Here is a 27,530-nt window from a genome sequence, read left to right on the forward strand (position 1 = left end):
CAGAAGTCATTGGTCATTGCGAGCTTTGATTCCCTGGGGAAGCCCCATCTGCAATTACAGACAGACCATGCCATTTTCCCCTTAGACACCTAAATTTATTAAACCACCTTGTAGCTTCAGAAAGTGACAGGGGCAAATTTGATTTTAAAACAGGAGAAGTTTAAAAATAGTTAAAAGTCACACCACAGACCAGTAGAAAATATTAGCAAGACATATGTCTGATAAAAAAAAAGATTTTTATTCAGAATATATAAAGAACTCTCAAAATTCACTAAGAAGAAAATAGACACCCAATAGCAAAATGAGCAAAATATTTGAACAGTATACTAAAGAAAATATGCGGATAGTAAATAAATGTATGAAAAGATGCTCAATACTAGAGTCATCAGGAAATGTAAATCAAAACCACAGCAACACCTTTACACACCTATTAGAATGGCTAACACTGAAAACAAGAACAATACAAAAAGTGGTAATACCAACTGGTAGCAAGGAGGGCAGAGCACCTGGAAGTCTCATGCACTGCTGATGGGAAAACAGTGTGGCAGTTGCTTATGAAGTTCAACATAGCCTTACCATACAATTTACCCATCCCGCTCCTAGATGTTTATCCAAGTGAAATAGAGCAGGAAGACCTCCAGGGAACCTGTATGCAAATGTTTACAGCTGCTTTACTTTCAATTGTCCCACAAAAAGAGCTGAGTAGCTCAGGTGTTACATCCACACCATGGGATACTATCCAGTGATAAAAAAGAATGGACCGCTGGTATATGTAAGAACATGGCTGAATCTCAAATTCTGCTAAGTGATGTTCTGTGAAAGAAGCCAGACGTAAAGTCTACCTTGTTCTGATATTTGGGACAAGACAAAGCAAAACCGTAAGAACAGAAAACACAGCAGTGGTGGCCAGGAGAAGGGGTGAGGGAGGGGTTGACCTTTAAGACTCAGGAAGGAATTTGATTCATTGTTTGGCTGTATTTTGTGGTGGTGGCTACATGACTGCATGCATTTCTCATAATTCATAGAGCTGTAAACCAAAAAGGTGCATTTTTACTGTATATGAATCATATTTCAATAGAAAAATGAGGTTAAAAAAGGAAATGAACTTAGGGACAAGAATCATAAATTTTTTTTGTATTCTCTTTATTTTCGAAAATTGGTTCCAGTTTGGTCACTCATTTGCCCCTCCATTCCTTCAGCAAGTCTGTATGCTGGACATGGGGATTCAGTGGTGGGCAAAGCAGATTCAGGCCTGCCCTCATGGAGCTCCTTGAAATAAAAGAAAGTGCAAAATGTTGCCTGACCTGTGGTGGTGCAGTGGATAGAGCGCTGATCTGGAACGCTGAGGTCACAGGTTCAAAACGCTGGGCTTGCCCAGTCAAGTCACATATGACAAGCAACAAGCAAGCAATGGACAATTAAATGGAAGCAACCATATGTCTCGCTCCCCCCATTACCAGCTCACCTGTATCTGTAAAATCAATAAATAAAATCTTAAAAAAAAGAAAAAAGAAAGTATAAAATGCTTTGTTGTGTGTCCTAGAGTACTACTGAGGTCATACCTACAACAGTCAGGAGCAGCATGGGAAGGGGGCTTGGAAGAAACAGTTCTAGAGAACCTGGGGTACTAGCTGTGCCATGCCAGACCCATCCCACGTCACTCTTGCCCCTGTAGCTGCTCTCTAGACTTGAGTCTCTGTCTGTGGGGGATTTCTTCAAGTGCCTCTGTACCTTCTGCGCTACCTGCTGGTCAGCAGCAGAAAAGCAGGCTCTCTCACATCGTAGAGCAGGGGTCCCCAAACTACGGCCCACGGGCCGCATGTGCCCCCTGCCACACTTCCGGAAGAGGCACCTCTTTCATTGGCACCTCCGCATCCTGTTCTCCTGGAATACTGTACGTGAGCGACGCCGCACTTTGCGGCGCTGCCACATACAGTACTATTTCCAGTGACGCAGGACGCATGCATCACGGCTCCAGAAGCGCATCATATCACTTGTTACAGCTAGCAGTGACAAATATGGAACTGGACATTGACCATCTCATTAGCCAAAAGCAGGCCCATAGTTCTCATTGAAATACTGGTCAGTTTGTTGATTTAAATTTACTTGTTCTTTATTTTAAATATTGTATTTGTTCCCGTTTTTTTTTTTTTTTGTTTTTTTTTTTTACTTTAAAATAAGATACGTGCAGTGTGCATAGGGATTTGTTCATAGTTTTTTTTATGGTCTGGCCCTCCAATGGTCTGAGGGACAGTGAATTGACCCCGTGTAAAAAGTTTGGGGACCCCTGTCATAGAGGAAAGACAAAATGGACAAGGGAGCTTAGCCAGTGAGTATGGCTGGTGTTGACTCCTCACCAGTGTGAATTAATCTCTGTCAAACTCTGAGTGGGGTCGCTTGAGCAAACAGCCTGTACGCTGCCCCATGGGTGGCTTAATTAGTTCCAAAGTTGCACAAAGGCTTTTTTGAGGGTCCAGGGAGTCAAACCATAGGGGTAAAAGGTTGGGAATCAATCGGCCACTTCAATTTAAGGATAGGCTGGGGATTGCTCTCTAACTTTCAAATTTCAATTATACTCAGACCACTGGGTGGAGAAGCTGATCTAAGGAAGAAGAGTTAGCTACTTACTATTCATGAAAATGTCTTATGATTGTGAAAGGTGGCAGAAAGAGCAGAACATTTATAATAGACATATCCATTGCTGTGAATCTGACTCTGCTCTAAATAGTCAACTTTCACCCCACAAATACAAGTATAGCAACAAAGCCCCTGCACACACAAAGAAGCCAAAAGAAACAAACCTTTGAGTCTTACATTCTCTTTTTATTCTCTTCAATTCTTACCCCAGTGCCTAATAATTAGGAGAAACTATATAAATTGAATTAGGAATAAAAGCCTGGATGTTTGTAAGCAGATGATGGTGATATTAGAGAAAGTTTGAGCTGAAATTTTAAAATTTACTTTTCTATCCTTTCACATTACTGTATAAAATTAATGGCTGGGACAAAGACTGTTTTGCTATACCCCTGTGATCACAAGATAATACATATAATCAGAATAACCAGTTGTTGAGAGCTTTCTATAATCCATACACTGTGTAATTGCTTTAAATACAATTTCTCATTTGCTTATGCAAGAATTCTATGAGATAAATATCTGTTGGTCAAATAAATTTGTAAATATGATATATATGTTTATTCGCTTATAGTTTGCATTGGGTGTGGGGGACAGGCTGTAAGCAGGCAGGGTCATTATAGCCTAAGGCTTAGTTTTAAGACTAAGCTTTTCCCCACACCTTTGACTGATTGCATGATGTGGGGTGGTGCACTCTCAGGAGGAATCCCATTATGCCTCAGATAAGTGACTTTGTATAAGAGACTTCCCTATTTTGTATATTTATTAAAGGTTTTGATTTCTGCCATATAAAGTGGGGCAGACCAGGAGCTTGCTCTCTTGGTTCCTGAGATTAGCATTAGAGAAGAGAGCAGCGAGAGGCCACATGGAGAAGGCCAGGAGAAGCAGCCAAGATGGTGGAGTGTTGAGGGAGAAGCCAGTTTGTGCAGTTTGTGCAGGGAGAATGAAGGAGATGGGGAACAGAGGTGAATAAGTCTGGTGAGCTAGAAACCTTTGATTCTAGGAAACTTAGATAAAGTCAGTAGCTTTGTGAGCACTGAATGAGTGGGTTTTGGAGCCCAGTGTGTGTTTTTACTTGCCCACCATGTGCAAGCTAGGATTAAAGATGATGGCCCATCAGCTTTTGGCTCTATTGTTTCTTTACCGACTATCCGAATCCAACGCGAACCTGCATTGGCCAGGTGGCTATGATGGTGGCCCCGGCAACTGGCTTTACATATCATTTCTTTTATTTTATAAATGAAGATAACCAGCTTTATTAAAATAAAATGACTTGCTCAAGGACACCCAATAGTAAGCAAGAGAGCTAGAATATATGCTCAGACAGGGTGTGGACCTTATCTATTTATTAATTGCCCTGTCTAATAGGTACCTGTGGAAAGATAAGCCTGGCTCTTAGCTCTGGTCTATATCAGTCCAATGTGTTTGGAAAGGCTGAAACACTATGGGCATGTTTGGAGTGTGTTATGGTTTCCCAGATCATGACTGGTTTTCAAACTTCCAGCTGGCCTCAGCGGCCCAGGCAGGTTAGAGGCCTTTTAGCTCAGTGAGTCTTTGAGCCCCTTCAGTCTTAAAAAACTAGACAACATACGTCTAGCTCTAGCCTCCTCCTTTCTAGATTTTTGTGATTAGAGAAGAAAGCTGGAAGAGCTATTCATGCAAAAGGAAATGGTTTTGGAACATTTTAGAATAAGAAAAGGACTAGTTTATTTAAGAGTTCTTGTAGAGTCAGAAATCAAATAGCTTAGCTAAGACTTCCCTATTCTGCTTCCCTCCAGAAAGTACATAGAGACGGTGAAGGCAGCGTGCTGTGTAATATTGAGAGGACCTCCTAGTATAGTTATCTGACATTTACTCCTGATGCAGAGTATGAGCTGATGAGGAGTCTTGGCTAACTTCAGAGTCATGTGTCTGAAAACTGACTATTAATTACTGGCCTTCCCCATTAACAAGGGTTTGGTTTTAAAAGGGAGGAAGCATCAGAGTTCTGGAGCCTCCCTGAGTGAACTTCCGATTGGGCTTTTATTTGCTGGTGGAGGGATGTTAGCACGTAGCTCCACTGCCTTGCAATAATGATACAGAGGGTAATTTTACGATAAGGGGACTGTCGGGAAAGGAAATGGGAATTTGTTTAGCTCACTGACGTAACTGGCAGGTAGATGCTCCAGCACTTCCCTGTCATTGTTCAGGCCGTGAATCACCTTCAGAATGAATGTCCCTTCATTTATAAAATTTCCTGTTTTTTGTTAGTTGGACTAACATAAAATATAGAAGACCAAATATCTGGAGAAAAATAAAAACTAAAAATTAAAAGCTAAATTAAAAAAAAAAAAGCATTCCAAGGGTCAAAGGAGTAAGGAAAACTTTTTATCTAAACATTTTAAGAGCAGACGATGTTCTGGGCTTTGTAAGCAGCGGGTCACTGGGTTTTCTCAGAAGAGCCCACTGGGAATGAGCTAAGCGCCCTCTTCAGGTCAAAGTGTGTGCATCATTCTCTCAGATGAAGGAAGAGTCCTGGGCACAGCGGCATCCTGCTGATGAGGGCACCATACACCATGCATGCTGCCGGGGTTATGTCACATCTCAGTGCCTTGTGTTCAGGGTTCTGTCCCCTCATGAGAATGTTCACACTCCAGGGCACGAGTCTAGTCAGACACTGACAGTGACAATCATTTGTGGAGTGTATCCTCCTCTTTGTCGATGGCTGAGATTTCCTAAATAAAATCTAGAGAACTTAAAAATCATTGCAAATTATACTGAATGCGCTTAGAGGATATGAATCCCAGTGTCATCACATTTAACACTGACTTTGAGTAACTTGTCTGAATTCCCTAAACTCCAAACGTACTTTCTCTGTGAAATGGGGAAGTGATTGTACTGAGCTCCTAAAGTTCATGGAATGATTGCCCGAGCTACCGAGGGCAAAACTCTCAGAAGACATCAGGTGCATACTGAGCTCTCTGTGAGTGACAGTTACTGTTGTGGAGAGAACTTCTTTTCCCTCCTGGTGTCTTGCTCCAGATTCAGGGCTTCCCTCTCCCTGGCTCTAACGCTCCTGGCCTGGCACCGCCTCCTCCTTCATTCTGCAGAGGTGGAGTGGCTGACCAGGTCGATGAAACTGGAAGCAGAATCTATACATTCTGTGTCCAGCCCCTTCTTCCTGATTTCTTTTTGAAGAGAAATTGCCCTTAGAAATTTTGTATTTTCAACCTTTCTCAGCTATGTAGTAGCTTAATGATAAATGCCTACTGTGGTCAATCTGTCCAATTCAGGCGGTTAGAAGGCAACCACGTTCTCTATGTCAGCTCAACCACTAGTAAAAATGTGTGTGTTTGGGGGGGGGGTGCATGGGTGTGTGTTTTAGTCTCCAACTGTCTTTATCCTTTGTCTTAGTTTTCAGTTGGTTCAGAGCTCAGAAGAGAAAGAGTATTCATTGACAAGCTTCCTCAAACACTAAAAGAATTGCTATGTAATTATCTCTGGGGGGAAAATGGTTGAGGTTAGTTTTGGATGGAAGTATTAGTAATGTGACGTGACTTTTCCATTAGGAACAAACTCAATTGTCTGCTCCACAAGGGCATTTTTCTGTGTGTGTGTGAATATTGAACATAGCCAGGATGCAGGGGTGGGAGTAAAATTAGACAAGGTCCTATTCTGTGAGCACTCCGAGAAGCCTGCAAAGACTGTGCAAAGACTTAGGGAAGAGTAGGGAGTACCTGGGGAGGGCTTGGCCATGGCCACAGGGCACTTTGTGAAGAGTCTCTACACTTGGCTTCTGAGCATGTGCCCACCTACCACCAGTTATAGCAACCACCAGTTGGAATAGCATTCAGATTTCCCGGCCCCTCATGGAAGCATGATTCTAAAGACATATATTTACAATTTTAGTAATTCTTCAGATACTTTTTTAGTATTAATACTGGAAGGATATATGATATAATAGCTAATCACAGACTTGTTATCAAATCTCTGCTCTACCTTTTAGGAGCTGTAAGGTTTTTGGCAAATTACACTCACTCCTTCAGTTTACTCTTTTGTCAATTGGGAATATATGTACCTACCTTACGTGGTTGTTGTGTAGATTATGTAAGTTTGTAACTATATAACATTTGTTATGCAACTAGCACACAGAAAGCACCCAATAGTTCTTAACTGTTCAGGTTATTTTAAAAAATTATGTGCCAAGCACTGTGTTCATTGTTATAAATGTAATGGTGAACATTGGAAGTTTCATTTAGGTCTGAGTCCTGTGGTTTGGTTGAAATCAGTTTCCATTCTTTCCTATTTCAACTCACCGAGCACTCCCAAGATAGGTGAAGGACAATGAATGACAAGTGACAAGACACAGAACTTGGTTCAAGAGTAACATTTCAACTCCATTTTAATAAATAATATTTTATTTTTCATAAAGTAAATTAAACTGCTTTGCTCTAAAAGCAATAGACAAACTAGGTGGCATAAGCTTATTTTCTGGCTCTAAACTTAAAGCTTATTCTAAAGTTTTCTGAGGTTTTTCAGATATTTAAAGTAATAGATATTTCAAATCAAGAAATTTTGCAAAAAAATAAATATTAAAAAAAATAGTTGCAAGGTGCAAACTTCTTTCCATGTGATACCGAAGACATCCACATAAGATCTATAGTAGCTTGAAGTTGCTCCCTCTTCATTTAGGGACATGTGTTTTAAAAGCGGGAGGCATCTTATGACAGCAGTGAATATGTGTGTCAGTCTTCAAAACAGTCTTGTCAACCATTCCTAACAGACATGGGAAGAAAAACCAAACACAAAAGACCTTGGAATCTTTGAACGTTGACCTACAGCCCAGAACAGGAAGTACAACAAGGTCAGCTTTCATTACCACATAAACATTTGGTCATTACTGAGTCCAAAATAAGAAGTTGAGCAAGTGTGGGTAAATCATGCATCATTCATAAACCAGAAATAGGGCGATTTCCACTCTGGAACTGGACAAGGAATTGATGGGTTATCAGGGAGAGAGTTTTCCATGTGGGAAACATTGACCAAAGCTATTCTCACTAATTGAGTGTCAGCTATGGCTGTTCCCATTTCCATTGATAGCACTGTGACAACTTTCAAGCAATTTATATTTGAATACTGCTTAATAGTTTTACAATTATGGTTATCATTATAAAAGTAATATAATCACATAAAATAAGAGAGATGAACACAATTCTCTGTACTCTCACTTTACTAATGTCTAATTGTATCATTGGATTATTTAGATTTATCTTTTCTAGGGCTTGGTTTCTTTTTGTATTTTTTTGAAGTGAGAAGTGGGGAAATAGAGAGACAGTCTTCTGCATGCACCTGACCAGGATCCACCTGGCCAGGATCCACCTGGCAAGGTCACTAGGGGGTGATACTCTGCCCATCTGGGCCATTGCTCTGTTGCAACCAGAGCCATTCTAGCATCTGAGGGGGTGGCCATGGAGCTATCCTCAGTGCCTAGGCCAACTTTGTTCCAATGGAACCTTGGCTGAGGGAGGGGAAGAGAGAGATAGAAAGAAAAAAGAAAGGGAAGGATAGAGAAGCATATGGGTGCTTCTCCTGTGTGCCCTGGCCAGGAATCGAACCTGGGACTTGCACACACTGGGCTGATGCTCTACTGTTGAGCCAACTGGCCAGGGCTTCTTTCCTCGGATATTTTATGTTAAAAATGTATGTACATTTTTTGCCTTCTCTTTTTATATCACACAACCAGTCTTTTCAGTGGCTATATCGTATTTCCTTATATATGTTTTGTAGAGAAATTGTATACTTTCTTATTGTTGAACACTGGACATTTGGTACATATATTTACTACAGTACTTTGGATTACTCTCTTTGGATTGATTCATAGATGGAAAATCAGAGTCAAATGTGTGAGCATTTTTATGACTTTTGTTACAAATTACTTTTACTCATTTTCCAGAAAATATGAGAAAAAGCATCACTCTATTTTTATAAATTTCAAAGGAAATAAGATGTCATCATTGAATAACAATTGTTAATTTAAAAAATCAAAAGTTAATACATTATTGTTAATTTAGCATTTTTAATTTTGTCCCCATTTTGGTATTTGGTATTATCTCTTCCCTGGTAGATCATAAGTTTGCCTATCAGAATCTATCATAGTGTTTTCCTTATCATTTTGCATACATTTTCCCTAAGTAACAATATTGATCATGTTGCAAATAATTCTTGCAAATTATTTTTATAGTGCATTGCTGAAAAAAAAACTTTCATAGCATTGTTAATCTTTAAATATTTTTAAATATGATCTTTGTTGGTCTGGCGTGCGGGAATCCCGGGTTCGATTCCTGGCCAGAGCACCCTGGAGAAGCGCCCATCTGCTTCTCCACCCCTCCCCCTCTCCTTCCTCTCAGTCTCTCTCTTCCCCTCCCACAGCCAAGGCTCCACTGGAGCAAAGTTTGCCCGGGCGCTGAGGATGGCTCTGTGGCCTCTGCCTCAGGCGCTGGAATGGCTCTGATTGTGGCAGAGCGATGCCCCAAGATGGGCAGAGCATCACCCCCTGGTGGGCATGCAGGGTGGATCCCAGTCGGGCGCATGCGGGAGTCTGTCTGGCTGCCTCCTCGTTTCCAGCTTCGGAAAAATACAAAATAAATAAATAAATAAATAGATAAATAAATATAGTCTTTGTCATAAGAAGTGGCATTTAAGAGTTAACATTTTTAAAATGAAGATAAAATGATTTATCTGCAGGTCATTTTAAACCCGGTGCATGCTCTATGTAACATAAAGTTGCAGAAAGAACTCATATATGTAAATATTTCCCCACAGGTTCCACCTTTGACCAACCAACAACTAGGCTGGTCTATTCATTGTTCCCCCCAAGTTCTGCTCTCTTGTGATCCCTATTCTGAACATCCTTTTCTTTATTCCACAAAGACTTTGCTCATGCTCAGTAGCCAGCTGTTTCTTTTTTGAATTCCTATAACTTCAGTTGGCACTATCCATGGTGTTTCTTGCACTGTTACATAATTGCCTTCTATATGTTTAGTCTTCTTAACTAGAACATTCATTGAAGTCATAATTATTGCCCATTTATATCTTGCACAGGACATGGCAGCCTGAAAAATGACCTGCCGAATTGGGAGCAGCCAATAGTGTACGTGAGATTTAGTAGAATAGAGAGAGAAAACCATGAGTCTACAAAGTTTTCAGAAATCTAGGTGAAAGAATCTTATTTTAGAGTTAATTTTCAAAATTAGAATTTGAAAATAGTGTCAATAGGAGAAGCAACTGACTAGTGGAAACGATCATACTGTAAATGATGACTAGTGGAACGTGGTATATAATTCACACTATCCTGCAAAGTGCAAATGAACTTCCAGATTCAATCTGTATCTATCTCAGGAACAGATGTGCTCATGGTCATACTGAGAATACCATGGCAGTTTACCAAATTTCAATCTAGGTTTATTCAAGTCATTCTTACAGGTGTTCATCTCCTCCTTAATGCTATCAAGTGTTTCTGTAGGTTGTTGAGTCTAGAAATTAAGATAGAAGATAGCAGTCATATTTCGAAAGTGCTAATAAGCAGAGCTGTACAGAAAGCAGAGCTGGTGTCAAATCTGGTCTGTAGAGCAGAGGACTGAGAACAGGGGTTCTGGTAGTGGCAGCACCATGTAAGGAGCTGCCTGACGTTGTGACAGGCCTTTTCATTATGCAAAGGTTAAGCAACAGTTTTGGGGTGGTGGTGGTGGTAGTGGTGGTAGAGGAAGGGTTTGGGGGATAGTAGGAAGGGAGTTGGACCAGAAGCATGGCCAGCATCCAACATCAGAGAGAAAAATTATCTACTAAGTCCCACAATACGATGATTTCTCTCTATGTCTCACTAGCTAAAATTCCTAATGTGTAATGGACTCCTACTCTCATACTACTTCTTCTAACAATCATCATGTAATAAAAATTTATTTAATTGTGAAAAAACAGCAGTTTGGAGGCACATGTTCAGGGAGAGAATTAGCACCCCTGACTCTTCTTTTCATTCCATAAAATATGCTATTGAGTTAACTCTAAAGCTTGGCAGCTGGCCAGGCCTAAGGAGAAAGAAGGCCTAATCAGTGGGCTCTAGAAGCCATCCAATATTTTATCTTAACTGTCCTCCTCATTATTTTTTTAAATTGTAATTTCCCTTTATTACTCCCTAGTCTTCTGCAGCAACTGTTTTGGAAGAATTAGAGGAGGTGGCTTTATTCACATAAAGAGAGATAGAGGAATAAGGAGAGAGAGAGAGAGAGAGAGAGAGAGAGAGAGAGAAGAAGAAGAAGAAGAAGAAGAAGAAGAAGAAGAAGAAGAAGAAGAAGAAGAAGAAGAAGTATTAACTCATAGTTGAAGCACTTTAGTTGTTCATTGATTGCTTCTCATATGTGATTTGATTAAGGGTCACTGGTTCAAGCCAGCAACCATGGGATCATGTCAATAATCCCATGCTCAAGCCGGCAACCCCATACTCAAACTAGTGACCTCAGTGTATTGAACCTGGGATCTCAGCATTGCAGATTGATGCTCTATTCACTGCACCTTCACTATTCAGGCACTATATCTATATTGTTAAGAAAATTAATATGGGGAGAGTAAAAGTAGTTCAGAAAAGTAGTTTGCAATGTTAAGAAAAGATTAACAGAGAATAATAAAAATGATATGTATGTATTGTTTGTTATGTGCTAAACATTTTCCTTTTTTTTTTTATCTTCACAGCAGCACTATGAGATATGTAATGTATCATTATTAGTCCTATTTTATTGATGGGGAAAGTGATGTTTAGGCAGGTTAAGAAATTTTTCCAAGGTCACATGGCTAATCAGTGATGGAAACAGCTGGCAAACCCAGGAGTTTCATACTAGCACCTACACTCTTATCCCTTTTGCTATTAGATCAGGAGTCTCAGGTAACAAGCAACAACCAGGGGAATGCTGAGGAAAAGCTTTCCCAAGAAGATTCCAAAATACCTAAGTAGGGAGTGAAATTCCTTCTTTTATGCAGTACGGGAACTTGGGTGCTGGCCACTTGAAGGCCAGGGAATTTAGTGACATTTGAGTTAAACATGGACTTGAGAAAAACACCTTCTATCTTCAACGCCCCCCACAGAACCTATAACCACTATTCATTCAACATACACTTGAGGACAGCTTGGGGGAGGAAAAGCATGTGTTTTTGATGTTTTAAGCTTAGTTAATAGCACTAGTTTTAGTGCTATTAGAGCAAATGGACATAATTGATGTAAAATATGTATTTCTTTTTAACAACCAAATATATAAAGTTCTGGCTTATATATTTGTACAGACCTTTCTCAGATTCTAGGTATTATAACCAGCATCTCCTGGAGTAACATAACCAGCTTGTCAAAGACTGGAATTAAAAATATATTTTCTATCCCATCGGGAACTCCCTAAGATCCAGTCTATTGGTAGGCTGGTGTACATAGTGTGAGAAAGTTTCACTCTATTTCTTTTTGCCCCAGTTTCATTTCCAGGGCCCTACGGTGCTTCATAACTTGGGATCTTCTGGCAGAGTTGGTTCAGGTTTTTGAAAATCCCAAGGTCACCAAAGACTTATTCAATTTCATAGTGGACCCTGAAATTAATATTTGTGAGACTTTCTGAATAACTTAGGTAACCTGGGATAGATTTGATTAGAGCATTTATTATTGAGCTTCTGCTTTGTGATAGGCATTGTAAAAACAGGGGCAAACTGCCTTCAGATTGGAAGATCCCAAGTGAGTAGCTGAGTCACTAAGTAATCAAGTCTTTGGACACAGTTTCAGCCCAAGGTGGAGAAGTGGAAGGGTCATGCACACTACAACCGTAGCCACTTTGGTAATGCTTAGATGCTAATGTGATTCAAGAACATTCTGGCAGCTCTTGGAGTTTGTTTTTCTTTGTCATGTCTTTCATATTTACTTTAAAATATAAATATAATTTCCATTTTACCTTGTGCTGAGAGAAAGTGTTTATGTCAAAGTCTACAAAACAATTAGCAAATTAACTCATTTAGAATAAAAGAAACACATTGGTAGTTTCAATAAATTCTTTTTAAAAAGAATACTTTAAATTTACCTCAGTAAGTGTTTGACATTGAAGGCCTTCTTCGTTTACTGTGTTAGTTAAAGCACTGAAACAAAGAACCATTTTAATTAGTACAACTATCAAATTAAACTAGGTTCAAATCTCTCATAGTCATGGGCTATAATCTGAAATTGGTGGTTATCTCACTTGGTGGGAAGAAGACTCACTTTCAAAAAAAGGAATTAGAAGTTTTTTATTATAAATATTATGTAACAAGTGTGTAGAAAATAGAGAAACAAAATCATCTATTGTCTTACAATCCCGAAACCCTTTTATATTAATGTGTATCAAAAGCACCAGTCCCATTGATAAACAATGGGAATACATTAGAAAGCAAGAGTTATAATCCATGCTTTTTTGTAGTTCATATTCTTTTCTTCTTTTTTTAAGTGAGAAGAGGGGAGATAGACTCCCGCATGTGCTCTGACCGGGACCACCTGGCAATCCCCATCTACAGCCGATGTTCTGCCCATCTGGGGTCATGCTTGCAATCTAGCTATTTTTAGCACCTAACGTGCAGGCTCCACAGAGTCATCCTCAGCAGTAGAGCCGATGTGCTCTAATCAATGATGCCATGGCTGCTGGAGGGGAAGAGAGAGAGAGAGAGAAAAGGGGGGAGGGGAAGAGGGAAAGCAGATGGTTATTTTTCTTGTGTGTTCTGATAAGAATGAACCCTGAGACTTCCACACACCAAGTAGATGATGCTCTACTGCTGAGCCAACTGGTTAGGGCCTGTAGTTTATATTCTAATGGAGCAGATGGGCCATCAAATATACAAACAAAGAAATACAACATAAAAAAAATAGGACTGAGGAGTGACGTCAGAGAAATGGCACCATGAGGAGTGCGGCTGACATATCTCCCCAAAATTTCAACAAGCTCATCAACCAGAGACAGAAAAATCTATCCTTGGAGTGTCTGGGAGTCCCACATACTGAAAACAAAGTGCTATCAGCAAGACCATCCTCAGATGCCATAGGAAATCGAATATCATGGATATAAAAGATAGAGAAGTAGCACAGATAGATGTGGAAAAATCTATGGAGAAAAAATTTAATATATTGGAAACCTAGGAGCTAAATGACAGAGAATTTAAAATAGAAACCCTAAAAATACTCAGAGATATACAAGAAAACACAGAAAAGCAATTTAGGGAGTTCAGGAAACAACTCAACAAACACAAAGAATATATTACCAAGGAGATTGAAACTATAAAAACAAATCAAACAGAGATGAAAAACTCAACTCATGAACTGAAAAACGAGGTAACAAGCTTAGCTAATAGAACAGGCCAGATAGAAGGTAGCATTAGTGACATAGAAGATAAGCAACTTTAGGCACAACAGAGAGAAAAAAAGAGAGACTCAAAAATTAAAAAAAATGAGAAAGCCCTACAGGAATTGTCTGACTCCATCAAAAAGAATAACATAAGAATAATAGGTATATCAGAGGGAGAAGAGAGAGAAAATGGAATGGAGAATATATTCAAATAAATAATAGACAAGAACTTCCCAAGCCTGTGGAAAGAACTAAAGCCTCAAATTTAAGAAGCAAACAGAACACCGAGTTTTCTTAACCCCAACAAACCTACTCCAAGTATCATCATAATGAAATTGGCATAAACCAATGACAAAGAAAAAATTCTCAAGGCAGCCAGGGAAAAAAAGAATACAACATATAAAGGAAAGCCTATTAGATTATCATCAGATTTCTCAGCAGAAACTCTACAAGCTAGAAGAGAGTGGACCCCAATAGTTAAAGCCCTGAAAGAGAGGAACTGTCAGCCAAGAATACTATACCCATCAAAGCTATTCTTCAAATATGAAGGAGAAATAAAAACATTCACAAATACAGAAAAGATGAGAGAATTTATCATCAGAAAACCCACACTCCATGAAATACTAACAGGGGTTTTCCAACCAGATACAAAGAACAAAACAAAACAAAACCACAAGTAAAAGCTCCACCAAGAACACAATAAAACCAAATTTAAACTATGACAAAAAAAAAAGGGGGGGGGAGAAGACGGAGATTAACAGTAGCAAAGAACAATAAAGTGCAGAAACAATCATAAGATAGGGTCCTACAATGAATATGGTAGGTACCCTTCTCATTATTTAATGGTAACCACCCTTGAAAAAACCACCACAGAAGCACATGACTTTAAAAAGTTAGCAACAGAAAAGAGAAGTATGGAATACAAACAAAAACAAAGGATAGAAAAACAAAAGAGAAGAATCAAACAAGATACAAAACTAACAGAAAGCAATTTATAAAATGGCAATAGGGAACCCACAAGTGTCAATAATTACACTAGATGTAAATGGATTAAACTCACCAATAAAAAGACACAGAGTAGCAGAATGGATTAAAAAAGAAAATCCAACTGTATGCTGCCTACAAGAAACACATCTAAGCAACAAGGATAAAAACAAATTCAAAGTGAAAGGCTGGAAAACAATACTCTAAGCAAATAACATCCAAAAAAAAGCAGGTGTAGCAATACTCATATCTAATAATGCTGATTACAAGACAGCAAAAGTACTTAGAGACAAAAATGGTCATTTCATAATGATTAAGAAGACACTGAATCAAGAAGACATAATAATCCTTAATATATATGCACCAAACCAAGGAGCACCAAAATATATAAGACAGCTACGTATTGACCTAAAAACAAAAACTGACAAAAATACAATCATACTTGGAGACCGCAATACACCACTGATGGCTCTAGATTGTTCATACAAACAGAAAATCAATAAAGATATATTGGCCTTAAACAAAACACTAGAGCACCTGGATATGATAGACATCTATAGGACACTTCATCCCAAAGTGACAGAGTATACATTTTTTTCTAGTGTACATGGAACATTCTCAAGAATTGACCATATGTTGGGCCACAAAAATAACATCAGCAAATTCAGAAAAATTGAAATTGTACCAAGCATATTTTCTGATCATAAAGTCTTAAAACTAGAATTCAAACTGCAAAAAAGAGGAAAAAAACCCACAAAAATGTGGAAACTAAACAACATACTTTTTAAAAATGAATGGGTCAAAGAAGAAATAAGCGCAGAGATCAAAAGATATATATAGACAAATGAAAATGACAATACGACGTATCAGAATCTCTGGGATGCAGCAAAAGCAGTAATAAGAGGGAAGTTCATATCCCTTCAGGCCTACATGAACAAACAAGAGAGAGCCCAAGTGAACCACTTAACTTCACACATTAAGGAACTAGAAAAAGAAGAACAAACACAGCCCAAAACCAGCCAAAGAAAGGAAATAATAAAAATCAGAGCAGAAATAACATTTATAGAGAGCAGAAAAACTATAGAAAAAATTAATAAAACAAGGAGCTGGTTCTTTGAAAAGATCAACAAAATTGACAAACCCTTGGCAAGACTCACCAAGGAAAAAAGAGAAAGAACTCATATAAACAAAATCCAAAATGAAAGAGAAGAAATCACCACGGACATCATAGATATACAAAGAATTATTGTAGAATACTACAAAAAACTATATGCCACCAAATTCAACAATCTAGAAGAAATGGATAAATTCCTAGAACAATACAACCTTCCTAGACTGAGTCATGAAGAAGCAGAAAGCCTAAAGAGACCAATTAGCAGGGAGGAAATAGAAAAAACTATTAAAAACATCCCCAAAAATAAAAGTCCAGGCCCAGACGGTTAAACTAGTGAATTCTATCAAACATTCAAAGAAGACTTAGTTCCTATTCTACTCAAAGTCTTCCAAAAAATTGAAGAAGAAACAATACTTCCAAACACATTGTATGAGGCCAACATAACCCTCATACCGAAACCTGGCAAGGATGGCACAAAAAAAGAAAACTACAGACCAATATCTCTAATGAATACAGGTGCTAAAATACTAAACAAAATACTAGCAAATCGAATACAACAACATATTAAAAAAATAATACATTATGATCAAGTGGGTTTCATCCCAGAATCTCAAGGATGTTTCAACATACGTAAAACAGTTAACGTAATACACCATATCAACAAAACAAAGAAGAAAAACCACATGATCTTATCAGTAGATGCAGAAAAGACATTTGATAAAGTACAACACAACTCTGTTTAAGACACTCAACAAAATGGGTATAGAAGGAAAATATCTCAACATGATAAAGGCCATATATGATAAACCATCAGCCAACATCATATTAAATGTCATAAAACTGAGGACTTTCCCCCTTAAATCAGGAACAAGACAGGGTTGTCCACTCTCTCCACTCTTATTTAATGCAGTGCTAGAAGTTCTGACCAAAGCAATCAGACAAGACAAAGAAATAAAAGGCATCCATATCAGGAAAGAAGAAGTAAAGGTATCACTTTTTGCAGATGATATGATCCTATACATCAAAAACCCCAAAGACTCCACAAAAAGATTACTAGAAACAATAAACCAATACAGTAAGGTCACAGGATAAAAAATTAATATACAAAAGTCCATAGCCTTTCTATATGCCAGAAATGAAATATTAGAAAATGAACTCAAAAAAATAATCCCCTTCATGATTGCAACAAAAAAAATAAAATACCTAGGAATAAACATAACAAAGAATGTAAAGGACCTATATAATGAAAACTACAAAGCATTGTTAAGGGAAATCAAAAAAGATATAAATACAATGAGATGGAAAAATATTCCTTGTACTTTAAGACGGGCAATAGCAAATGTTGGAGAGGCTGTGGAGAAAAAGGAACCCTCATACACTGTTGGTGGGAATGTAAAGTAGTACAACCATTATGGAGAAAAGTATGGTGGTTCCTCAAAAAACTGCAAATAGAACTACCTTATGACCCAGCAATCCTTCTACTGGGTATATACCCCAAAACCTCAGAATCATTGATACGTAAAGACACATGTAGCCCCATGTTCATTGCAGCACTGTTCACAGTGGCCAAGACATGGAAACAACCAAAAAGCCCTTCAATAGAAGACTGGATAAAGAAGATGTGGCACATATACACTATGGAATACTACTCAGCCATAAGAAATGATGACATCAGAACATTTACAGCAAAATGGTGGGATCTTGATAACATTATATGGAGTGAAATAAGTAAATCAGAATAAAACAAGAACTACAAGATTCCATACATTGATGGAACATAAAAAAAAGACTAAGAGACATGGACAAGAGAGTGGTGGTTACCAGGGGTGGGGGGAGGGAGGACACAGGAGGGAGGGAGGGAGAGAGTTAGGGGGAGGGGGAGGGGCACAGAGAAAACTAGACAGAGGGTGACGGAGGACAATCTGACTCTGGGTGAGGGGTATGCAACATAATTTAATGACAAAATAACCTAGACATGTTTTCTTTGAATATATGTACCCTGAATTATTAATGTCATCCCATTAACATTAATAAAATTTTATTTAAAATAAACAAATAAATAAATAATAAAAAAAAAAGAAAAAGAAAAATATTCCTTGTTCTTGGATAGGAAGAATAAATATAATCAAAATGGCCATATTACCCAAAGCAATTTATAAATTTAATGCAATTCCCATCAAAACTCCAATGACATTTTTTAAAGAAATGAAACAAAAATTCATCAGATTTATACGGAACTATAAAAAACCCTGAATAGCCGGTCCTGGCCGGTTGGCTCAGCGGTAGAGCGTCGGCCTGGTGTACGGGGGACCCGGGTTCGATTCCCGGCCAGGACACATAGGAGAAGCGCCCATTTGCTTCTCCACCCCCCCTCCTTCCTCTCTGTCTCTCTCTTCCCCTCCCGCAGCCAAGGCTCCATTGGAGCAAAGATGGCCCAGGTGCTGGGGATGGCTCCTTGGCCTCTGCCCCAGGCGCTAAAGTGGCTCTGGTCGCGGCAGAGCGACGCCCCCGGAGGGGCAGAGCATCGCCCCTGGTGGGCAGAGCATCGCCCCTGGTGGGTGTGCCGGATGGATCCCGGTCGGGCGCATGTGGGAGTCTGTCTGACTGTCTCTCCCCGTTTCCAGCTTCAGAAAAATACAAAAAAAAAAAAAAAAACCCAAAAAACAAACCCTGTATAGCCAAAGCAAACCTAAGGAAAAAGAATGAAGCTGGGGGCATTACAATACCTGACTTCAAACTATATTATAGGGCCACGACAATCAAACAGCATGGTATTGGCAGAAAAATAGACACTCCAACCAATGGAACAGAATAGAAAGTCCAGAAATAAAACCACATATATATGGTCAAATAATTTTCGATAAAGGGACCAACAACACACAGTGGAGAAAAGAAAGCCTCTTCAACAAATGGTGCTGGGAAAACTGGAAAGCCACATGCAAAAGAATGAAACTCGACTACAGCTTGTCCCCTTGTACTAAAATTAATTCAAAATGGATAAAAGACCTAAATATAAGACCTGAAACAATAAAGTACATAGAAGAAGACATGGGTACTAAACTCATGGACCTGGGTTTTAAAGAACATTTTATGAATTTGACTCCAAAGGCAAGAGAAGTGAAGGCAAAGATAAATGAATGGGACTACATCAAGTTTTTGCTCAGCAAGAGAAACTGACAACAAAATAAACAGACAGCCAACTAAATGGGAAATGATATTTTCAAACAACAGCTCAGATAAGGGTCTAATATCCAAAATACACAAAGAACTCATAAAACTCAACAACAAACAAACAAACAATCCAATAAAAAAATGGGAAGAGGACATGAATAAACACTTCTCCCAGGAATAAATACAAATGGCCAACAGATATATGAAAAGATGCTCATCTTCATTAGTTATTAGAGAAATGCAAATCAAAACTACAATAAGATACCACCTCACACCTGTTAGATTAGCTATTATCAACAAGACAGGTAATAGCAAGTGTTGGAGAGGCTGTGGAGAAAAAGGAACCCTCATTCACTGTTGGTGGGAATGTAAAGTAGTACAACCATTATGGAAGAAAGTATGGTGGTTCCTCAAAAATCTGAAAATAGAACTACCTTATGACCCAGCAATCCCTCTACTGAGTATATACCCCCAAAACTCAGAAACATTGATACGTAAAGACACACGTAGCCCCATGTTCATTGCAGTATTGTTCACGGTGGCCAAGACACGGAAACAACCAAAAAGCCCTTCAATAGAAGACTGGATAAAGAAGATGTGGCACATATACACTATGGAATACTACTCAGCCATAAGAAATGATGACATTGGATCATTTACAACAAAATGGTGGGATCTTGATAACATTATATGGAATGAAGTAAGTAAATCAGAAAAAAACAAGAACTACATGATTCTATACATTGGTGGGACATAAAAACAAGACTAAGAGACATAGACAAGAGTGTGTTAGTTAACGAGGGGGGGAGGAGGAAGGAGGCAGAGAGGAAGGGGGAGGGGAGGGGCTCAAAGAAAACTAGACAGAAGGTGACGGAGGACAATCTGACTTTGGGTGATGGGTATGCAACATATTTGTATTGTAAGATAACCTGGACATGTTTTCTTTGAATATATGTACCCTGATTTATTGATGTCACCCCATTAACATTAATAAAAACTTATTTATAAAAAATAGGACTGTATGCATAACAGGATATGGGAGCACACAGGAAAATGCAGTTTTGTGAATTTGGGATGTACCAGTAATAGCTCCTTGAAAAAGCTGAAATCTAAAGGATAAGAAGAGGCCCTGGCCAGATAGCTCAGTTGATGAGAGCATTGTCCTGAAGCACAGAGGTTGCTGGTTCAATCCCTGGTCCAGGCACATACAGGAACAGATTGATGCTCCTCTCTTTCTCTCTCTCTCTCTCTCTCTCTCTCTCTCTCTCTCTCTCTCTCTTCCTACCTCTCTTTCTAAAATCAATAAAATAAATATTAAAAAGTGAATAAATAAATAAATAAATAAATAAAGGATAAGAAGAAGTTAACCCCAGAGAATGGGGAGATGTGAAAAGGGGGGTATTTAGAGACTTCTGGTAGAAGGAACAGAAGGACTGTGCAATGCTTCAGGTATGAGAGACCACCAGCTCTTCCTTATTAGGTGAACCATTATCACTTTGGTGTGGCTCAGCTTTAGAATGAGGAGGGGAGATGGCTGACAAATGAGCAGGTGGTAAAAGTTCCAACATCAGGTACTGTTTATCTTAATCCAAAGGTCAACAGGGAACTTATCCCACATGGATTCAGTTATATAATTGTAACATAATAAATATAAATTTATTTAAAGATAGCAACACAATATTATACATATCATTGCTATTTTTACTTGACATATGTCATTGGTCTTTTCCAAGTTACTATGTAAAAAAATATTGTTGATTGATGTGCTAATTTACCATTAGACATTTTAGTTACTTCTAATTTTTGTTTTGTAAATAATGTTCAATTATCATTTTTACTTGTTTTGCTTCATTTCTTTCAGAATAAATGTATGTTCCCTGACCAGGGATCAAACCAGTAACCTTTGTGCATCAGAATGACACTCTAACCAACAGAACTATCTGGCCAAGGATTATTTTCCAAGTTTTAATCAATGACTTAATTTAATTATTAAATAATAATTTCTGTTATGATTTTATTTTTATCATGAAAAATTTATATGATAGTCATACAAATTATTATATAATTATACAAATTATAAATAGGTATCTATTCAACTCTCATGACTTATATCTCTGTTGTTCAGACAACACGACACGATTTTCATTATTACTGCTATATAAAATATTTTGGGGAAGAGCTACAAATACCCTCATTAATCATTTTTTCAAATTAGTTTGATAATTATACATGTTTATTTTTATAAATTAAATATAAAATCATTTCTAACTCTCACTTTGATAGTCTCAGTCAGAATGCATACATTAAACATAAAATATAGCAGTTAAAAGGTTTCCTCAATACTCTCGGCAGGGTGCATACAATTTTAAAATCTATATATGGCTATTTTATAAATAGAAAGTAAGTTCTCAATTGTTCAAAGAAATCCAACTCACAGACTGATGCTTCTGAACCAGATGGTTTATGTGAAGATTCATCCTTTCTAGTCTCCCATCTGAATTTTTCCTCATCAAGTGAAGTCTGAACAATCATTAATTTGGTAAAATCTTCAGTGCCTTGCATCTGAAAGTTGAGAAAATATGTTAAATTCTGAGTAAATATACAATTAAATGTTACTCTGCTAAGCTACTACCCCAGGCCCTCTCTAAATATCTGTACCAGAAAATTGAAAACATCCTTAGATATTAGAAAATATTTTAAAATATCTGGACATGTTGGTTTTATGAAAGTTGATATTCCATACATTTTCATTTATTTTTAAATATTTTACTCATTTCTTTTACAAGTGAGAAAAACGACCAACAGTTAATTATCAATGATCATTTAAATTATCACCGAGAGAGTTTGTGTGTGTGTGTGTGTGTGTGTGTGTGTGGCAGAAAGTTAATTTAAGAAACAATGGCATTTTGGTGATGTAAAGTTCAGCATAGAAAATATAGTCAACAATAATTGTAATAACTATGTATGGTATCAGGTAGGTATTATTGAGGGAATCACTTTGTAAAGTATACAATTATTTAAATACCATGCTATACACCTGAAACTAACATAAAAGAATACTGAATGTCAATTGTAATTGAAAAATTATAGGAATTCAAGATAGTCTTTAACTTTGTGTTGTGGTTGTTTTCAACAGTATCCTTTGAATCACTCTGGGCCCAAAATCCACATGAGAAGGGTTTTATGCCTAGGGGAATGGACAGAGTTGGGTGGGTTTTATACTGCCTTGAGATTCTCTTGGTAGGTCATCTAAATTCCCAGCGAGCACCTACACCAAAGTTCTGTTATTACATATTCCAAGAATAGAAGTTGGGCCTGACCAGTGGTGGTGCCATGGACAGAACATAGACCTGGAACTCTGAAGTCACCATTTCAAAACTTGAGGTTCCTGGCTTGAGTGTGGGGTTGCCAGCTTGAACATGGGATCACTGGCTTGAGTGCAGTATTATCAATACAATCCCAAGGTTATCAATTTGAGCCCAAGGTTGCCAGTTTGAGTCCAAGGTCACTAACTTGAGCAAGGAGTTGTTGGCTCAAATTGAGACTTAGGTCACTGACACTATCCTTGATCAAGGTACATATGAGAAGCAATCAATGCTCAAGTAAGTGGAGCAACAAATTGATGCTTCTCCCTCTCCCTTTGTCTCTCTCTCTCTTCCTGTCTCTCTTTCTCACCTCTCACTTTCTCTCTCTCAAAAACAAACACACAGAGGTCAGGAGCACCATAATTTATTTTTTTTACTACAGAGACAGGGTGAGAGTCAGAGAGAGGGATAGATAGGGACAGACAGATAGGAACGGAGAGAGATGAGAAACATCAATCATTAGTTTTTTGTTATGACACTTTGTTCATTGATTGCTTTCTCATATGTGCCTTGACCATGGGGCTACAGCAGACCAAGTAACCCCTTGCTCAAGCCAGCGACCTTGGATCCAAGCTGGTGAGCTTTGCTCAAACCAGATGAGCCCGCATTCAAGCTGGCGACCTCAGGGTCTCGAACCTGGGTTCTCTGCATCCCAGTCTGACACTCTATCCACTGCGCCACAGGCAGGAGCACCATAATTAAAAATAATGTTTGCTTCCTTTCACTGGGCATCACACTGTGATGTTACACTTAGAAAATTTTCTTGTGACCAATTTTCACTTCAAAATTTCTCTTATCCCCACTAATGTTTTTCTTGTGTCTCAAATAATGCCCTGTAAATACTTCTATTATAACTGTAAATGTTTTATTTAATATATTTATATATGTTTCTTTCCACTTGGTTGAGAGCTCTCTTGAGGGCAAATTTCAAGTCTCATTTGTCTTGATTGCTTTAGCATTGGGCAACATTGATTATTAGTTGCTTTAGAAACATATGCCTGGGGGACTTCTAGCAGGATGGCAGTGTAGGTAAGTGCAGTACTTGTCTCCTCCCACAATCACATCAAATTTAGAGCTGAACAGCTGTCATTCAGAACCGCATGAAATCTGGCCGAATAGAAGCTCTGCAACTAGGGAATTAAAGAAGTCATGCTGAGACTGGTAGGAGGGGCAGAGACATGGAACAGGTTGGTCTCACAACCATGTATGGTGGATAAAAATTGGAAAGGATATCACAGCTGCAGAGGTACTCCCCCACTGAGGATCGAGGGGTCCCAGGCCCACACTAGGCCCTCTATCCCAGGGTTCCAGTGCCAGAAAGAGAAGTTCCCACAGCATCTGGCAGTAAAAACCAGCAGAGATTGTTGCTGAGGGAGACAGAGGGCTTTTGGAGTCCCAGGCAGTTCTTAAAGGGCCTGTGTATGGACTCATTTGGTTTCACTTCTTCTGAGTTCCAGCACTGGGGTAGCATCTCAGAAAGCACCAGAGAAATATGAGGAGGAACTGACTTGTCTGACTTCAGAGCAAGAACTGGGACTATTGCTTTCTCTCAAACAGAAGTGTTGGCAGAGGTCATTGTTCCTTTGCTGAGTCTGCCACCCACAGAGCTGGCAGGTGGGAGCCATATCTGAGACTCCATCAATTTAAATCCTACTGTATGCTCCCCCAACCCATGGTATTTCCCTGAGACCTTGCCCCATCTAATTTTCCGGCCCACCCAAACTGTTTATAGTGGCTTTTCCAGGTCAATGGCCTGTCTTGACTTAATGCCTCAGATTTTCCTAAAATCTCACAAACAAGCAGCATCTGGCCTCAGCATGCCTGTACCTCTTGATAAGTGACCCCAGCTCCAGCAGTAGCGGAAGTCTGCTTTAGTTCACAGCTTGGCCTCACCTGGGCACCTTTAAGCCCAGCACAAGTAGCAGCTATCTGCAAATTCCTTTCTATCTCATGCCAGATAGCCCTGGGCAGAACACAGGCAGCAGCTGACCTTGGCCTGTACTTCCTGGGAGGCCCCAGTGCCAGTGCACCCAGTGTACAGCTCCTGCCATGTTGAAGTATCATCACCCAACCACTTCCAAAAGCAAAACACTCAAGGGGCTGACTGAGTGAGCACCAGAGCCCCCCTAAAGTAAGTCATGCTCTGTGGGATGAAGAATCACAGCTGATTCTTCACATAGTTGGATGTCAGTGGTCAGTAGCCATAGTCAGTCCTTGCTGCTGATCAACCTGGTAATATATCCATCCCATTGACATGTCAACAGTCATCAAGGCTCAGCTACAGCAGGAGGTTGTACATAGCAAACACAGTGGGGCACATCTTTAGTGCCCAGCTAGAACAATCAGGGTGGCTGTGTCACTGGATCTCACAGGACATCTAATATATTAGACCACTCTACTGAGCCTGGGAGACATAGCAGCTCTACCTAATACATAGAAACAAGCACAAGAAGACTGCCAAAACGAGAAGACAAAGAAACATGTCCCAAATGAAAGAATAGAACAAAACTCCAGAAAAAAAACTAAACAAAATAAAGACAAATAAACTACTAGATGCAGAGTTCAAAGCACTATTTATAGGATGATCAGTGAACTTACTGAGAACCTCTGCAACATAAAAAAGAACCAGTCAGAAATGAAGGCTACACTAACGAGAATAAAGAATAATTTATAGGGAATTAACAATAGAGGAGATGAAGCTGAGAATCAAATCAGTGATTTGAAACACAAGGATGCAAAAAGCAGCCAATCACAACAGCAAAAAGAAAAAAAAAATCTAAAGAAATGAGGATCATGTAATTAGCCTCTGGGACAACTTCAAGTGTCCCAACACTTGCATGATGAGGGTGCTAGAAGGAGAGAGAGAGAGAGAGCAAGAAATTGAAAAGCTACTTGAAAAAATGACAGACAATTTCCTTAACTTGGTGAAGGAGATAGACATACAAATTTAGGAAGCACAGAGTCCCAAACAAGATAATCCCAAAGAGGTCCACATCAAGACACAACATAATTAAAACATCCAAAGGTTAAAGACAAAAGAGAATCTTAAAAGCAGCAAAAGAAAAGCAGTTACTTATCTACAAGGGGGCTACCATAAGACCATCAGCTGTTTTCTCAACAGGAACTTTACAGGCCAGAAGGATTGACAAGAAATATTCAAAGGGATAAAAAGAAAGTAAGGATCGACAAACAAAATTACTCTACCTAGCAAAGCTATCATTTAGAATCAAAGGATAGATAAAAGAACTTCGCAGAAAAGTTAAAGTAGTTCATTACACCAAACTAGTATTACATGAAATGTTAAAGGGTCTTCTTTACGAAGAAGAAATATATGAACAATAAAATGGCAATAAATATATGTCTATCAACAATTGAATCTAAAAAACAGCCTGACTGGTAGTGGTGTAGTGGATATAGCATTAACCTTGGTCCCAGGTTTGCAACCCTGAAGTCTCTGGCTTAAGTGTGGGCTCATCTGACTTTAGCATGGGCTCACCAGCTTGAGTGCAGGGTTGCCGGCTTGAGTATGAGATCATTGACATGATCCCATGGTCGCTGGCTTTAGCCCAATGTCACTGGCTTGTGCAAAGGGTCACTGTCTCAGCTTAAGCCTTGGTCAAGGCACATATGAGAAGTAATCAATGAACTAAAGTGATGCAACTATAAGTTGATACTTCTCACCTCTCTCCTCTCTCCTGTCCTTTCTGTCTGTCTCTCACTAATATAAAACAAAACAAAACAAACAAACAAGTAGAACAGAAACAGAATCATAGATACAGAGAACATTTTGACAGTTGCCAGGTGGGAGGGGGCTTGAGGGGAAGAGTGAAAAAGGTGAAGGGCTTAAGAAGCACAAATTGGTTGTTACAAAACAATCATGGGGATGTAAAGTACAGCATAGGGAATATAGTCACTATTATTCTAATAACTATGTATGGTGTCAGGTTGGTGTGAGATTTATCAGGATGATCCCTTAGTAAATTATGTAATGTCTAATTACTAGGGTGTGACCCTGAAACTAATATAATAATGTATGTCAACTGTAATTAAAAAGTAGAAATGATTTTAAAATAGGAAAAACCCATGACTAATTTAAATGACTCTAGGTTGCTCTTCTCATTTACTTTCTGTAGCTGTATTTTATATGTCTACTGACTCCTCCTGACAGGTGCCTCTCTTACTCTACCTCAGTGTACACACACAGAGTCTTCTCTCTTTCCTATTCACATGGCATAGCTTCTCATTTTGATTGGAAGAAAAGCTGACAGCTTAAATGAGACATTCTTAACTTTTACTTTCATTTTCAAAGTAGCTGGGGAAATACCACAGGTACTCAGTTTAACATGGGCCTGGCAGAAACTTTCTCAAGTACAGTTGACACAGGCTAGAGAGTGTAGCCTTTTGCAATGTGTAAATGAACTTAATAGGTCCTCATCTGCTATTTACAATCGCAAAAAAAATTAATTATACCCAAGATGTACAGCTAGGCTTGCCTCATTGGCATGGAACAGGAATAGCTTGGTGTTTAAGCTACCCAGTGCCAAAGCAATCGAAGAACTTAGGATGATGCATGTGTGTGTGCGCGTGTGCATGTTCATGGAGTGGAATGGGAAAAGGAGAGGACAGCAAGGTGGAAAGCCAACAAATTTTCTAACGTTCATATGTTGTTGGACATATGGCATACTGATATGAACACATCAATATTTCTTTACCTGATGGCATATTTTTTTTTTCGTTTTGTTTTGTTGGTTTTTTTTGACGGAGACAGAGAGAGTCAGAGAGAGGGATAGATAAGGACAGACAGACAGGAACAGAGAGAGATGAGAAGCATCAATTCTTTGTTGCAGCACCCTACTTGTTCATTGATTGCTTTCTCATATGTGCCTTGACCGT

At 38.8% G+C, this 27,530-nt stretch overlaps 1 protein-coding gene across 1 annotated transcript in view; it reads right to left on the minus strand.

The window, feature by feature from the left end:
• Nucleotides 1-20,717: 20,717 nt before the first annotated feature.
• Nucleotides 20,718-27,530, minus strand: part of SLC9C1 (solute carrier family 9 member C1) — a 113,962-nt gene continuing 107,149 nt past the window's right edge. The window contains exons 25-26 of the mRNA XM_066346913.1: nucleotides 21,708-21,834; nucleotides 20,718-20,854 (exon numbers count right to left, since the gene is read on the minus strand). Coding sequence (XP_066203010.1) covers nucleotides 20,718-20,854; nucleotides 21,708-21,834 — 264 coding nt within the window. The remainder of the gene's footprint in view (nucleotides 20,855-21,707; nucleotides 21,835-27,530) is intronic.

The sequence above is a fragment of the Saccopteryx leptura genome, chromosome 8 (genome assembly GCF_036850995.1).
Source record: "Saccopteryx leptura isolate mSacLep1 chromosome 8, mSacLep1_pri_phased_curated, whole genome shotgun sequence".
NCBI classification, from domain to species: Eukaryota; Metazoa; Chordata; class Mammalia; order Chiroptera; family Emballonuridae; genus Saccopteryx; species Saccopteryx leptura.